Consider the following 13,256-nt stretch of genomic DNA (forward strand, 5'->3'; position numbering starts at 1 on the left):
CTGTTCTAGAGCCAGTTGGGTTGAGTCTCGCCGAGTGTGTGAGACATTTCTCTAAAGGTGGCTCTACTTATCCAAGACTTCCTTCTCCCAAACAGGGACACAAACAGAAAAACAGACTGACTGGAGGGAGGGGATCGTGCAGGGGTTCTGCGTGTCGGGTCTCATTGTGTGACTGGCATGTTCAGCTTGAAAAGTGCATTTCACTCGTGTCGGTAGCTAACTCCAGCATGTAGCGATTCATTTGTTTGAGAGCCTGACGGTAGTTTTCTCGTTTGCGTTTTTGTAGGTGGACCCAAGAGCCATATCAGTGCTAGCAAAATGGCAGAACTCATATAGCATCAAAGTCGTCCTGCAAGAGCTCCGGCGCCTAATGATGTCTAAAGAAAACATGAAACTCCCTCAGCCGCCCGAAGGACAGTGTTACAGCAATTAATCAAAAAGAAAAACCACAGGCCCTCCCCTACCCCCCTCCCATTCGATTTAAGCAGTCTTCATTTTCCACAGTAGTAAATTTTCTAGATACGTCTTGTAGACCTCAAAGTACTGGAAAGGAAGCTCCCATTCAAAGGCAATTTATCTTAAGATACTGTAAACGATACTAATTTTTTTGTCCATTTAAAATATATAAGTTGTGCTATAACAAATCATCCTGTCAAGTGTAACCACTGTCCACATAGTTGAACTTCTGGGATCAAGAAAGTATATTTAAATTGGTTCCCATCATAACTGGTGGGGCACATCTAACTCAACTGTGAAAAGACACATCACACAATCACCTTGCTGCTGATTACATGGCCTGGGGTCTCTGCCTTCTCCCCTTCTCCTCCCCCTGCCTCCCTGCCTGCCTCCCTCCCTCCCTCCCTCCCTCCCTCCCTGCAACAGCCCTCCAGCTTGGGGTGGCTTGCTAGAGTAGATGTGAAGGTTTCAGGTCACAGCCTGTGGGACTACTGCTGGGTGTGTGGGGGTGCTCCAGCTGCACCCCTGCTTTTTTTAAGTCTTAAATGATGCCCCCCACCACCACACCCCCCCCCCAAGCCATTGTCCCTTCTTCACTTTCCACCACCACCCTTGGCCGAAGCATAGATTGTAACCCCCTCTGCTCCCCTCTGAAATTGGCCTTTGGTGAGGAATTCAGGGCTCTCCCCATATCTTCTCCCCCACCTTAATCGAGGGGTGCTGCTTTTTCCTTCCTCCTCCTCAACTCCCTTTTTGTACCATCACCACCCAACACTTTCCACAATACTTCCTTGCTTTGGCCAGAAGCCATCAGGTAAGGTTGGAAAGAGTCTCTGACTTCCCTCGTTTAGTTTTGGAACCACATTTACTCACTCTCCACCAGCCTGGGAATGAATATTGGGTCCTCAGCCCTGCCACCCTCTGCTGTCATCGTCAGCTGATGCGGTTTTTTAGCTCAGGTTTTGATAAAGTGAAAAGAACAGTCACCAGGGGTACTCACACCTGCCAGCTCTCACAGTTCTTGGTGGTTAAACTTGGAGAAAGGCCACAGAAGACACTTGTAAGCACACACGATCCCTCTGAATGAATTTTCTTTTCCTGTAATTGCTTCTGCTTTTCAAAATTGAAGAAGTTTTACACAGGGTTCTCATGTGGTCATCTTGCAGTCCATTTGGGTCTAGTTTGGAATGTGGCAACTGGAACAAAAAGAACCTTGAATTCGGTGCATACTTTGGTTTTGGTGCTGCTGTTTCTCACGGTCCTCAGCAGGGATTGAAAAAGAACTCGGTGTGCACAGCAGATCCCCAAAATTGGCGGGCTTGACTTCCTGGCAAATTGCTGCGTTTTTCCACTTTTCTGTTCAGGACCACTAAATGCTGAGATGTGGATGCATACCGAAATAAAAGCGATTCATTGTGTTCTAAAGTTTTTTTTTCTAATTTAGTGTTTGTGTAAAACCACCTTTTGAAGCAGCAACTATCAAGTCTGAAAAGCAATCGATGTTTCCATTAATCTTTTTCTGGGGGAAACCTTAGTTCTAAGGATTTAACATCCTGTAAGTAAAGTTTAACATAACAGTATTCCATAAGCAGCCTTTTTATTGTCAGACCATTGCCTGATTTTAATATAATAAAAAAAAAAAAGTGTGCGTTAATATTTAAGAAGCTGTGCCCTTCTTCCTCTTGGCTTGTAATTTAGGAACGACTTAATGTCTTGGATGCTTTGGGATTCAAATTGATGTTCCCAAAGCGGGGGTCGGCAAACCTTCTTCCACCAAGGGCCTAAGTCAGTAAATCTTTGGGCGGCTTTGTGGGCCAAGAGGCAAAATGGAAGGAAGACCCTATGTAAGTGTTTTATTCGTATAGTGAGAGAAAACAGATTCCCACAAAATTTTTTTATTGATGAAATTCAATATCTAATAATTGAGTACAATCCTTTTTGTAATGTTACAAGTCTGATGAAAAAAATGGAATTCTTTTTTGGGGGGGGATACCGTTTTGCTTCATCAGAATTCAAAGATAGTATTCCCGATTATCAGGTAAGTTGTGAATGTCCATCTGTGAAAATCCTCCTCCACCCAGGCGCTGTACAAACACAGGCAGTGGGCCGGATTTGGCCCATGGTCCACAGTTTGCCAACCCCTGTCCTAGAAGGTTGTAGTGAAAAAGGGGGGTGGTGCTCTCCTTTAAGTAGCTTTGTTAAGTCCCTTGTAGTGCGTACTTACTGGCTGGATTTAGTCTGTTGGGAAGGGGAAAATGGGACCTTCACATGGATTTCTGGTGCGTGAGACCAGAATTTTGTTTGACAGTTTGTCTGCTCTCTACTGTATAAGGAGTGGAAACGTGTCTGCGGCTGTTTTTATCCAGGATTTGAACTTCCTGCTGTGGTCCCAACCGCCAGCAGGCACGACTTGAGTGTCCTGTGGCAGGGGCCGGGCCGTTCTTTTGTGGCTGCTGGGCCCAGCTCAGATGTCAGAGCCTCATCCTCCAGAAAGCACAGCCCGAATTCCTGCCAGATGGTCCCTAGGAGTCCTGTGGAGTGAACCACTGCCTTTCAGCTCCCCTGAAGGGAGTTGGCCGGGACCCGTGTGGGTTCTTTGCCCTCCGTCCTCAGTTCCCCTGAGGGAGGAAAAGGACGGGAGGTTCTAAACTTATTTCACAATGCTGCTGGGAAACCCCAAGGCAGATTCGGGGCTGAATCTAAAGGTGACAGCTCCCATGTGCTGTGTGACCTCCAGAAGGAGGAGCCATCGGAGATGCTGGAGCGTGCACCTTTTACCTTCTTAGCGGGCTAACAAAACTGACCTCAGAGCTTTGGAAGTTCAGCTCGAGTCTCGTGGTAACTGTTTGAGTCTGATCTGCAGTTGTGTGCCACGGTCATGTGCTCTGCTCTTCCTTGTTGCCGGCGGGTTTACAGGTGGTCTGCAGGTCGGGCCTAGATTTAGGGCAGGGAAGACGCGCTTGTCTGGGGGCCTAGTGTGCCGCTTCACCAGGTGGCCTGCTCGGACCTGCCGGGTCTTTGCTCTTGAAAGAAAGAAGATACATCTATTATTTTTCACTGGGTAGAACCGCGGGGTCTGGGGGTGCACAGAGGTCTGCACAGCGACCTGACAGAGTGGACGAGAAAGCACACCCTCTGATGCACCCAGAGCGAACCCGCGGTGGGTCTCCAGGACCCCGGGACCTTTGACCACGATCTTGGAGTGAGGGCAGGGCCCTTGTGTGTCTTTGTCCTGTCGAGGAAGTTCTGGAGCCCTTCGGGTGGGGGCAGGTCAGCGGCACGGACAGGCTCCGCGGTCTGCCGTTGCGTCCACCCCGGCTGTCGGGGCTCCTGGCTCCGCCTCTTGCCCTTCCGTACTCTTCCCCTGCGCCCCAGGAGCCCGTGGACGCTAAGCCACGTCCCCCCCTTCCTTGCTTGTGTCTGCTCCACACTCCTCATCAGAACCCCAGGAGCGATGGCATGCCATTAGGGCTGTCCCCTTCCTTCCTCAGCCGAGGAGGAAATTCTAAGGAAGGGCAGCTTGTGAAAGCGTGTCTTTCCAGGGTGAGTCCCAATCCGCCGGGGCGGGGGCTGGACGGGCCACAGAGCTCGGAGCTGTGCGCGTGATAACTGAACATACCCCGAAGGCTTTCTTGTGGGGATCACAGGAGGCTACCTGCCCTTGCTTGTAGTCCGAGCCTCCACTGGCTGGCAGGAGGTGACCTTGGAAGAGGGGAGGCCTGGTGCCCGAGCCAGCCTCACTGCTGCTGCCGGACTTCCCACCGTGAACAAGAAGGCACAGGCCACACGTCAGAGTTTGGGGGTGGGGGAGTATGGAGGTGCTGCCCAGTGCTCGGGATGTGGGCTCAGCGAACGCCAGCTCTTTGATTTGTAAGAGAAGCTGTGAATGCAGATTTTTAGGTGGAATCCACTTCACCCCCCGCGTAGAACAGAGACCTTCACAAATTGTGGGCCACAGCAGAGAGCTCCGTGGACAGAGGGCTCTGCCACCAGCTGCACCTTGGCCCTCCCCTGGCTGTTATCACAGTGGCCTTTGGCCCCTGGGAGGCTTGTGGTCCTGGAAGCCCCGCCCACGGGCATACTGTGGGTCCTCAGAGCACGGGCAGCACCACCTGTAGCACAGGTGGAAGCTTCTAAGAAGCCGAGAGTTGCTGCAGAATTCACGAAAAACAGACCCGTGTTTCACGGAGTCCAATGCAGTCCCACTGTGAGACGTGCCATCGTTTTTATGTACCACGAAGACAAAAATGCTGTCGCTGTTAAATGTAAGACACTACTGATTACAAGGAACGTCCCAATTCCACAAATGTTAAGATGTGAAGGTGTCTGTATGGTCACTTGCGGCAAGGACAGAGGCGGTGGCCTCACTGGTGGTGACGGACAGTCGCCACATCGCACCCCCCGCTGAAAACCCTGATGTGCAAACCTACGACGGGCCAACCCGAGCCGGAGACCCCATCTTTGCCTTTACTAAATACAGAACACACGGACCTAGGAAGCACTTCCAACAGCAGAAAGGGAGTAGAGCAGAAGGTGAAGTTCTCTCTGGCCTCTGAGCCATCGTCTCCGGGCCAGCACCTGCGTCATGGGCCCTTCAGATCCGGTCGAAACCAGGCCTCCCTCCACTCCCCTACCTCCTTCCCACCATTTGGTTTTTAACACGACCGGGAACGTGGCCTCCACTTTGCTCTCCCTCTGCAGGTTTTTCTTCCTAAACGGGACCTGCCGAGGTCCCTGGGGAGAGGAGCCGTGTGCTTCTGAACATCTCTTCTGAACAGACCCCTACCCCGCTCCCCCGGCCCTGATGGGCACCCAGGCGGTCTCTGACGTTTTGCAGCCCTCACCAGCCTTAGGGTGCGTGTGGGTGTGCGTGCACACATCTGGAGAGTCAAGTCCCGGGAGTGGGCTTCTCCATCCAAGGACGTGGGCACTTAGGGTCATTTTCAAGTTGCCTGCCAAGGGGATAGCATCTCACCCTCCCATCAGCAATGTAGGACGGGTCTCTTCCCCTCCCTGTCCCTCTGATCTTACCTCTCTGCCCGCCCTTCTTTGAGCTGAGTTGGCTATTCCACAGTCTCCTGTGCATTTTCTTAGGTGAGAGGCTGGGTCCTCTTAAGTTGAAAAGTCGTGTTTTTCCCTCCCAACTGTGACCTCTTTGTTAGTTTTTCCTACCAGTTTGTAAGAGTGCCTTACATAAAAGAGTTCTCGCTGTCTGAGACGGACATTTGACGCATACACGGACGGGTCTGGTGTTCTTGGCAGGGTTAGCTGATGGGAGGCCACCTCCACCATCGAGGGCCCTGCGGTACAAGTAGCTCAAATTGGAAACCTTCGCTTGTGGTCAGCCGGGGACGTTTTCAGTCCCTCCTCAAGGCCTGTCCGCCTCAGGGTCCTGTAAATGAATAGGGGTGAAGACAGGCATGCGGCCCACAGAGCGGCTTTCTGACACCACCCATCGTTTGCTGCGTGACACGGGTGTGTGTCCTGATGTGTCCTGATGTGTCCTGCCCCCCGCAGTGCTTGGAAGGGCACAGACTTCGTGCCGATGGGTGGGTGCACTAAGAAACTTCTTGCTTCCAGAAGCCGGTTCTGACAACCACCAGTACATTCCCAGCCCAAGTCGCCATCACCTCCCTGGCCCCACACCCCCCGCCCCCCAGCCCCCACAGGCCATTCCCCACACAGAAACTCAGCCTAGAATGCTCGTCACGCTCTTCTCTGTGTGGCTGGCTCTCCATCGCCAGGATAGCGGCTCGTTTATATCCTCCCAAGAGAGGCTTTCCCACGCCCTGTCCTCCTTTGGGCACAGCACCCGCTTGTGTTTTGTTCTGGGCAGTTACTAACATCTAACAATATCTTCAGTTATTCTTCTTTCCCTCCTTGGAGCGGACCTCGTGCAGGTGAGGGCCTCATCCGGTTTATCCCATGCTGTGCCCCCCATACCAAAAAGCAACGCCAAAGCTGAAACCCGTTAAAAGAGCACGTGAGTTACTTCCCAGGGCTGGGCCTGGGCCTTCCTCTCCCGGCCATGGACAGTGATAAGGGAAGGGCCTCGATGGTCCGTGAGGCCTTGGGCTGCCCCTCCACGAACTCACGGGGTGATGTTTGGACAGCAGGGTGGATGGGAGAGTTGGTGGAGGGACTGGCTGAGTTTGGTTCCGGGGGAAGCTTGTAAGTGGTTGTGTGGATGCAAGGACAAGCATAGGAGTGAGGAGAGGTGAGATCTTCACGTAATGTATCCCACGACCCCAGCGACGAACCCCCAGGGCCAGGAGTCAGGTGGGCCAACCCCAGCTCATCCGTCTACCTGCTGTGTGGCCCTGGGCAGCCTCCTTAACCTCTCTCTGTCTACTTCACAGGGTTATTCTAAGGATTACTGGAGGTTTTACGTGTTGTGGGATTCTCACAGTCCTCAACACACAGCAAACCCTCAGGAAACGTTAGCTCCTGAACGCTGAGCAGAACAGGAAAGAAACTTCCCAGGTCTGCGGACATTTGGAACGAGTTCCGGCTCAGAGCTACGCACCCGGCATCGGCCAGCAGAGGGCGCCCGCGCGCTGCAGACCGAGGCGCGGGCTCTGGGGCCACACCTCCGGTCCCAGCCAGGCCCCCACCTTGACAGATGTGGCCTCTGGGCAGGGAGGGACCACTTCAGAGCAGGGCTCTCAGGAGCCTGCGTGCATTTGGAGAACTTGCAGGAAACACGGGGGGGAGGGGGGTGCAACCTCCCCGCGCCCCCCCCCCCCATACCCGAAGGAGCTCTACCCCAGCTACACCCTTGCTGCCTCTGGCTTCAGGGGTCGCAAACCCAAATGCTTCAAAGACTTGATGGGGGCCACTGCGAACTGGAAAACTGACCTATTCAGCTCTGGAATATGGACTCAGGGTGGCCACATCTTTTGATTTTTCAAAAGAGAAGCCAGACATCAGTATTTAGTAAAGAACCTCAATTTTTATGGTGGCAATGGATTAAAGGCTCTTTTTTTTTTTTTTTTACTTTTAACCGCCAGTTGCCACCTCTGAGCCACCTTGTATCTTTGTTAAGTTTATTTTTGAGAGAGAGAGAAAGCTTGAGTGTGAGTGGGGGTGGGGCAGAAAGAGAGGGAGACAGACCGAATCCCAAGCAGGTTCCTCACTGTCAGCACAGAGCCTGATGCGGGGCTCGACCCCGAGAACCATGAGCTCATGACCTGAGCCGAAATCAAGAGTCTGAGGCTCAACCGACTGAGCCCCCCAGGCGCCCCCGAGCTACCTTTTAATGCTGCCTTGAGATACAACCACGTCCCTCCGTCTCCTCACCTGCCCACCAGCCGCCCTCCTTCTGGCTTCAGTTTGCTGGTCACCCCCTCCTCTGGGTTCGGTTAGGAGCCGCACCCCATCCCTGAGCTTTCCCAGCAGAGCTTTCATTCACTGGTTCATTCCTTCGTTTGTTCCTTCGACAAGCGACAAGTGACAAGTGACAAGCATTAACTGCATGCTCTCTACCTGCTGCCTGCTGTGCTGGGGACACAGCAGGGAACAAAACAACTCCTGCCTTCGTGGAGCTGCGGACTGAATAAGGGAGACGGACCACAGATAAGGTCATTTTCGAAACATTAAACACAAGTAAAGGAACAGGATGGGAGGGCAGCACTGAGCAGGGAGGGCCTCTCTGAGCAGGTGATTATAAGTGTGTGGAGGAACCGCTGTACCCAGAGCCTGGCAGGGTGGACAGTTCCAGGTAAAAGAAACAGCAAGAGCAAAGGCCCTGGGGTGGGAAGATGCAAACGTCCACGGTGCCTGGCCCATCACAGGCATTCTGTGAACAGATGAACAAAGAGACACAGGGATGTGCTGTGCCGGGTCCCGTGCTGGGCACAGGGGAGGGCGATGACTGATGAAGAATGAATGAATGAATGAATGAACGAACGAACAGACCCAGGGCTTGCTGGGGTCCTGCTGCTCCCGCCCTGGATTCATTAGCTCTGTCCCAGGCCTTTCCCTCACATGCGCTGGCCTCATATGCAGCCCGGCTGGGAAGGATTTTCCATTTCTAAGGGCCCTTGCACAGCCCCAAGACATCCCCCACATCTGCCCTGAGCCCCCTTTTCTATGTTCTAGAAACAGGCTCAGAGTCCGCATGGGCTTGTCAAGGGGTATGGGGTGCCAGTAGTGGGCAGGAGGTTCCGAGAGCATCAGGCCATTCCTCAGAGAAAGGCAGTGATCTGGGGCCACAGAAGCCCTCACCCCCACCCTTGTCCTGTGTTGAAGTCCAGCCTGGATGAAATGAGATCTTTCCTAAAAGGTAGCATGTTGGTGCAGCCACTCATGAGTGAGGCCTAGAGAGAGGACAGGTCTGTCTGACACTGGTTCATTCAACAGATATTGGGAGGGCTTCTGCGCCAGGCCTTGGGGTTGCAGGACAGGCAGGATAGGGCAGAGAAGCCCCTTGCCCTCACCCAGCTGTCGTTCCAGGCACGGGAGACGTGGGAAATAATGAGTCTATAAGACAATTTAACTACTGGATCGGGGCAGTAAAAACAGCACAGTGAGCTGATGTGAGACGAGAAAGGGTGTGGGGAGAAGACCTCTAAGGAGGTGACGTCTGAGCTGAGTGCACGTTAGGGAAGGAATTGGCAGAGGGAGCTGAGGGTGCCAACGTCCTGAGGCTGGCATGAGTTTGGTGGGATGACAGACCGGCAAGGAAGCCAGTGCGCCTGGAACGGAGTGTGAGAGGAGGTGGGTGGTAGGAGTGGGGTTGAGGCAGACCCCGCAGGCCCTTGAGGACGTGTGAGAGCAAGAATGGGGTGACCTCGCGAGGTGATGTGAGGATAAACGAGACAGTACAGAGAAGGGTCTGGAACACAATACCTCAATCATCCTCCCCAGGTCTGGGCCTCGGGACCATTCTAGGAAAGGCCATGAGGTCTTTCGGGCCCTATCTGTGGCTTATAGGGTCAGTAACCCCCTCTGTGTGCCCAGGTGCCCCCACCAAGGCCTGGGGGATGAGAGTGAACACCGCCTGTCGTGAGGTGGTCCCCGAGCTGCGCCCCAGTCTATAGCAGTGGCCTCCCCTCCCCAGGACCTGCGCCTTGGTGGCCACACCCCAGCCATTCACAACTTGGGGGCACCTCCCCCGGCCTGGTCCAAGTGCCAGCCATCCTGGGTCACCCCGACCTGACCATTTGACCTCGCTGAGCCTCAGGCAGGGCCGCCACCTGCCCAAGCCAGGCCTGCCTCTCGCTTCCTCACCCCACCCCCACAGCGGTTCTGGCGCCCAAGCCATGGGTTCCTTGGAATGTGATTATTTTTCTTCCCAGATAATTCAGGCCAGAAGACTGGGCCGGCCACTTCCGGCCACACTGACCCCACTGCCTTCCTGATCTTTCTTTCCACTAACTTGACACTGTGGTCAGAGGCCTAAAGCCAGACCCAGAAGCCCCCTTGCCTCCCCTTCTTGCCTGGCCCCTGATCAGCACCCAGCTCTGGGAATCTGACTAAACACCAGGACCGTCAGCTGCCCCTTTCCCACAAACCCCAACTGAGAACATGCTGACCCAGCCGTGGCATCCAGCAAGTATTATACTCTACAGCTTATAGAGTGATTGCAAATCAGAGAGCTCCCCAGGGCTCCCCAGATAACCCACAGATGTGTCAGCATCCACACCTCCAGATTCATTCATTTAACAAGTATTTAATGAGCACCTACTCGGTGCCAGGCTCTGCCCCAGGCCCAGGGGATATAGCAGAGAACAAAACAGACAGAAACACTTGTCTTCATAAAACTGACATTCTGGGGGGTGGGGGGTGACCACGGAGGGGGGTACAGGAAGAAAAAATAAGTAAAAACTCAACTATGTAGCATATTGGTTGGCAATAGATGCTATGGTGGAAAATAAAGCAGGGTAGGCAGACGGGGGGTGATTGGCGTGGGGCAGGAAAGGCCTGCTATTTGAGAAGGTGGCATTTGGACAAAGACCCGAATAAGACGAGGGAGTGAGTCATGTGGATCCTGGGGGGGGGGGGGGGGGGGGGGGAGAGGAATGTTCTAGGTAGAGGAAACAGCCAGTGCAAAGGCCCTGAGGCAGGAGCATGTCTGATTTGTTGCAGGAACAGCCAGGAGGCTGGTGTGGCTGGAGCAGAGTGAACGAGGAAGATAAGGGAGAAGATGAGGCCCGAGTGACAAGGGACACATCATGCAGGGCCTTGTAAAGATTTGCCTTTTTTCTCTGAGGGAGACAGAGACTGTGCAAAGGCGGAACAGGATGTGACTCGGGTTTTCTCAGTCCTAGCTGCATGCAGAGGACAGACCATGGGGGTGAGGGTGGAAGCAGGAGACGCAGAGGTGACAGAGACGGACCAGGGTGTGGAGGGAGGAGCGGACGGGGCTGCCGCAGGTGTTCCCAGGACACCGGGGAAGAAGTGACTGGACGGTGGACGCCATGCTTCACTGGTTCAAGACGGACATTGTTCCACACTGTACACCTCTCCAGTCGATCTCCATGGCCTCTCGGATTCACAGAAAGCAGAATGTTGGGGTAGTGGAGCACACGGGGTGGGTGCGGGGATCGGGGGGGAGGAGCAGAGACCCCCCAGCTCTGGACCCAGCCCAGGGAGGCCGGCGTTGACTTCTCCTGCCCCGGGGGAGGCTCGGAGGAGTCAGTCTGTGGAGGGCCATTCAGCACTGGGTATATTCCACTGCGTGCGATGCCAGACGGAGGGGTCAAGGAGGCTGGCGGGTCCAGAGCTGAGGGAAGAGCTGGGACTGGGGACAGATGCCGGGGCTGAGGACAGACGGCTGCAGTGGCCCGTGTCTGAGCTTCCCAGAGGCAGCATGGATGAAAAGAAACAGGGAGGCCCGTGCTTTCAAATTAGGAAAAGGTCTCCTTCCTATAGGCACAGCCACCTGGGCCGGTGGTCTGGGAGTCATCGACAGCCTCTGCCTCTCCCTGTGGGTGCAGCCCTGCACTGGTCGCTGAGCACAGATGTGACCGCACCCCAGGCCCCACTCAGCCCTCTGCTCCATGACCTTGGGGTCTTCCTGTGTTAACAGGGTAAAACTGAGGCCCAGAGAGGCTGAGTGACTGGCCCGAGATCACACAGCTCTGAGCCATAGTGAAATTCACTCTGGCCAGTGTGGCCTTGAACCAGTCATGCTGCCATAATTACCTGTCCCCCCCCCCCGCCCCCCCATGACTGTCAGCAGCTTGACCAGCCTGGTGAGGTCAGTTTATTCAGCGCTGACTGAATAAATCCTGGTGCCTGAAATACATCACACCCCCCCCATATCACTTTTCTTCCCCACCATCCTGTGATGTTGTCAGTGCCCCCATTCTACAGATGAGGAAACTGAGACTCAGAGAAGTTAAGTCACTAGTGTAGTGTGGCCCACCAGACCTGGGATCTGAACCCAAACTGTCTTCGTCCAGAGCTTTCCCTCTATGCCCCCCAGTGGGGTGGGGGAGCCAGGTGACCCAGGGACTAAGAATAACAATCAAATCTTAAGAGCCATCTTCTACAAGCTGGGCACGTCACAAAACTGTCTTCCCCCAGCCCTAAGAAGCAGGGACTACTTATCAAGCCCATTTTATGGAAGGAGAAATGGAGCCCTAAAGGGAGTCCATTGGCCCCTAGAGCTCCTGCTGCCCCCTCTGACCCCAACTTTCCCAAAGGCCCGGAGGTGGTGAGAGGCCAGCCATGCTGGGTGACCTCGAGCAGTTTGCTGGCCCCTGAGCCTTGGTCCCCCCCTGAGTCCCCCCCCCACACACACACCCACCACCACCGAGAATTCAGCCCTAGGAGGGATATTCCAAACCCCCGCTCACCCCCAGCCCGGGACCAGATCCCCTGGGCCGGTGCCCCGTGACACGGTCACCCGAGGCCAGCACTTCCTACGAAATCATAGATACGTGACCTTCAGGCTGCCAGAAGAGGGACCCCCGCCTCGGGGCCCTGGATCACGCCCGGGGAGCCCGACCCCGGCCAACCAGCCAGGGCTGAACCTGCACGCGCCGTGCAAGCTCTGCTCCGCTAAATCACAGAACTGGGCACCGGGCACTTGGTTCGGTGAAGCACCTCCGGGTTCCTGGAAACAGCACAGCCCCAAGCTGGTGGGGGCAGGGGGAGGGGCCGGGGCCCCTGAGGCCCAGAGAGGGGCACCAGTGGCCCAAAGACGCCCAGCTGGCAAGTGGCTGATGGGTGCCCCTGGAGGGCCCGGGAGACAGGTACGGGGGGGGGGGGTCCTTGAATCTGGGGAGCGCCTGAGACTGTGCACGTGTCCACAAACCGTACAACGTAGCGAGTGGGTAAACGTGGGCTCCGAAGCAGTTAGCTGGGGTTCTAACCCCAGGCCCCTGACATCCTTCTCTGTGAGTTTGGGCAAGCCACCCGACCTCTGGGCCTTGAGTGTCCTGGTCTGTGAAATGGGCATGATGACGGACCCTCAGCGTGGGTTTCACAGCGTGAGGAAGCCATCAGTCCCAGGCCTCCCTCGGCAGTCGGCTCAGGGGCTTTCGCGCTGCAGAAGTTCAGGTGGCCACTGACAGGGACAGTGGGTACAGGGCCACTTCCTCAGGGCCTCAGGGCACCTCCACCCTCCCTCCCTCATTTCCTTCTTGGTTCAGCAAATCTTGATTTCTTCTCCCCACTCTGGGGCCCTGGGATCGATCAGAGGGGGTCCAGACAAGGGGACACCCGAAGGAGCAGCGAGGGCCTGACCCAGAGCTCCTGGAGTGACACTCACACCCCAGATGTGGAGCCACACCTGGGTTCCAGAGGTTTGGGCCTGGGATTCTGCAGCCCTGGTCCCTCCCTGAGCCTCA

At 55.0% G+C, this 13,256-nt stretch overlaps 1 protein-coding gene across 5 annotated transcripts in view; it reads left to right on the forward strand.

The window, feature by feature from the left end:
• UBE2V1 (ubiquitin conjugating enzyme E2 V1) overlaps positions 1-2,117 on the forward strand; it is a 30,994-nt gene extending 28,877 nt beyond the window's left edge. For all 5 annotated transcript variants that reach the window (XM_045444256.1, XM_045444257.1, XM_045444255.1 and 2 more), the window contains one exon: positions 287-2,117. In XM_045444256.1, coding sequence (XP_045300212.1) covers positions 287-433 — 147 coding nt within the window. In that variant the 3' untranslated portion in view covers positions 434-2,117. The remainder of the gene's footprint in view (positions 1-286) is intronic.
• Positions 2,118-13,256: the final 11,139 nt, after the last annotated feature.

This window comes from Leopardus geoffroyi, chromosome A3 (assembly GCF_018350155.1).
Source record: "Leopardus geoffroyi isolate Oge1 chromosome A3, O.geoffroyi_Oge1_pat1.0, whole genome shotgun sequence".
Taxonomy (NCBI): domain Eukaryota; kingdom Metazoa; phylum Chordata; class Mammalia; order Carnivora; family Felidae; genus Leopardus; species Leopardus geoffroyi.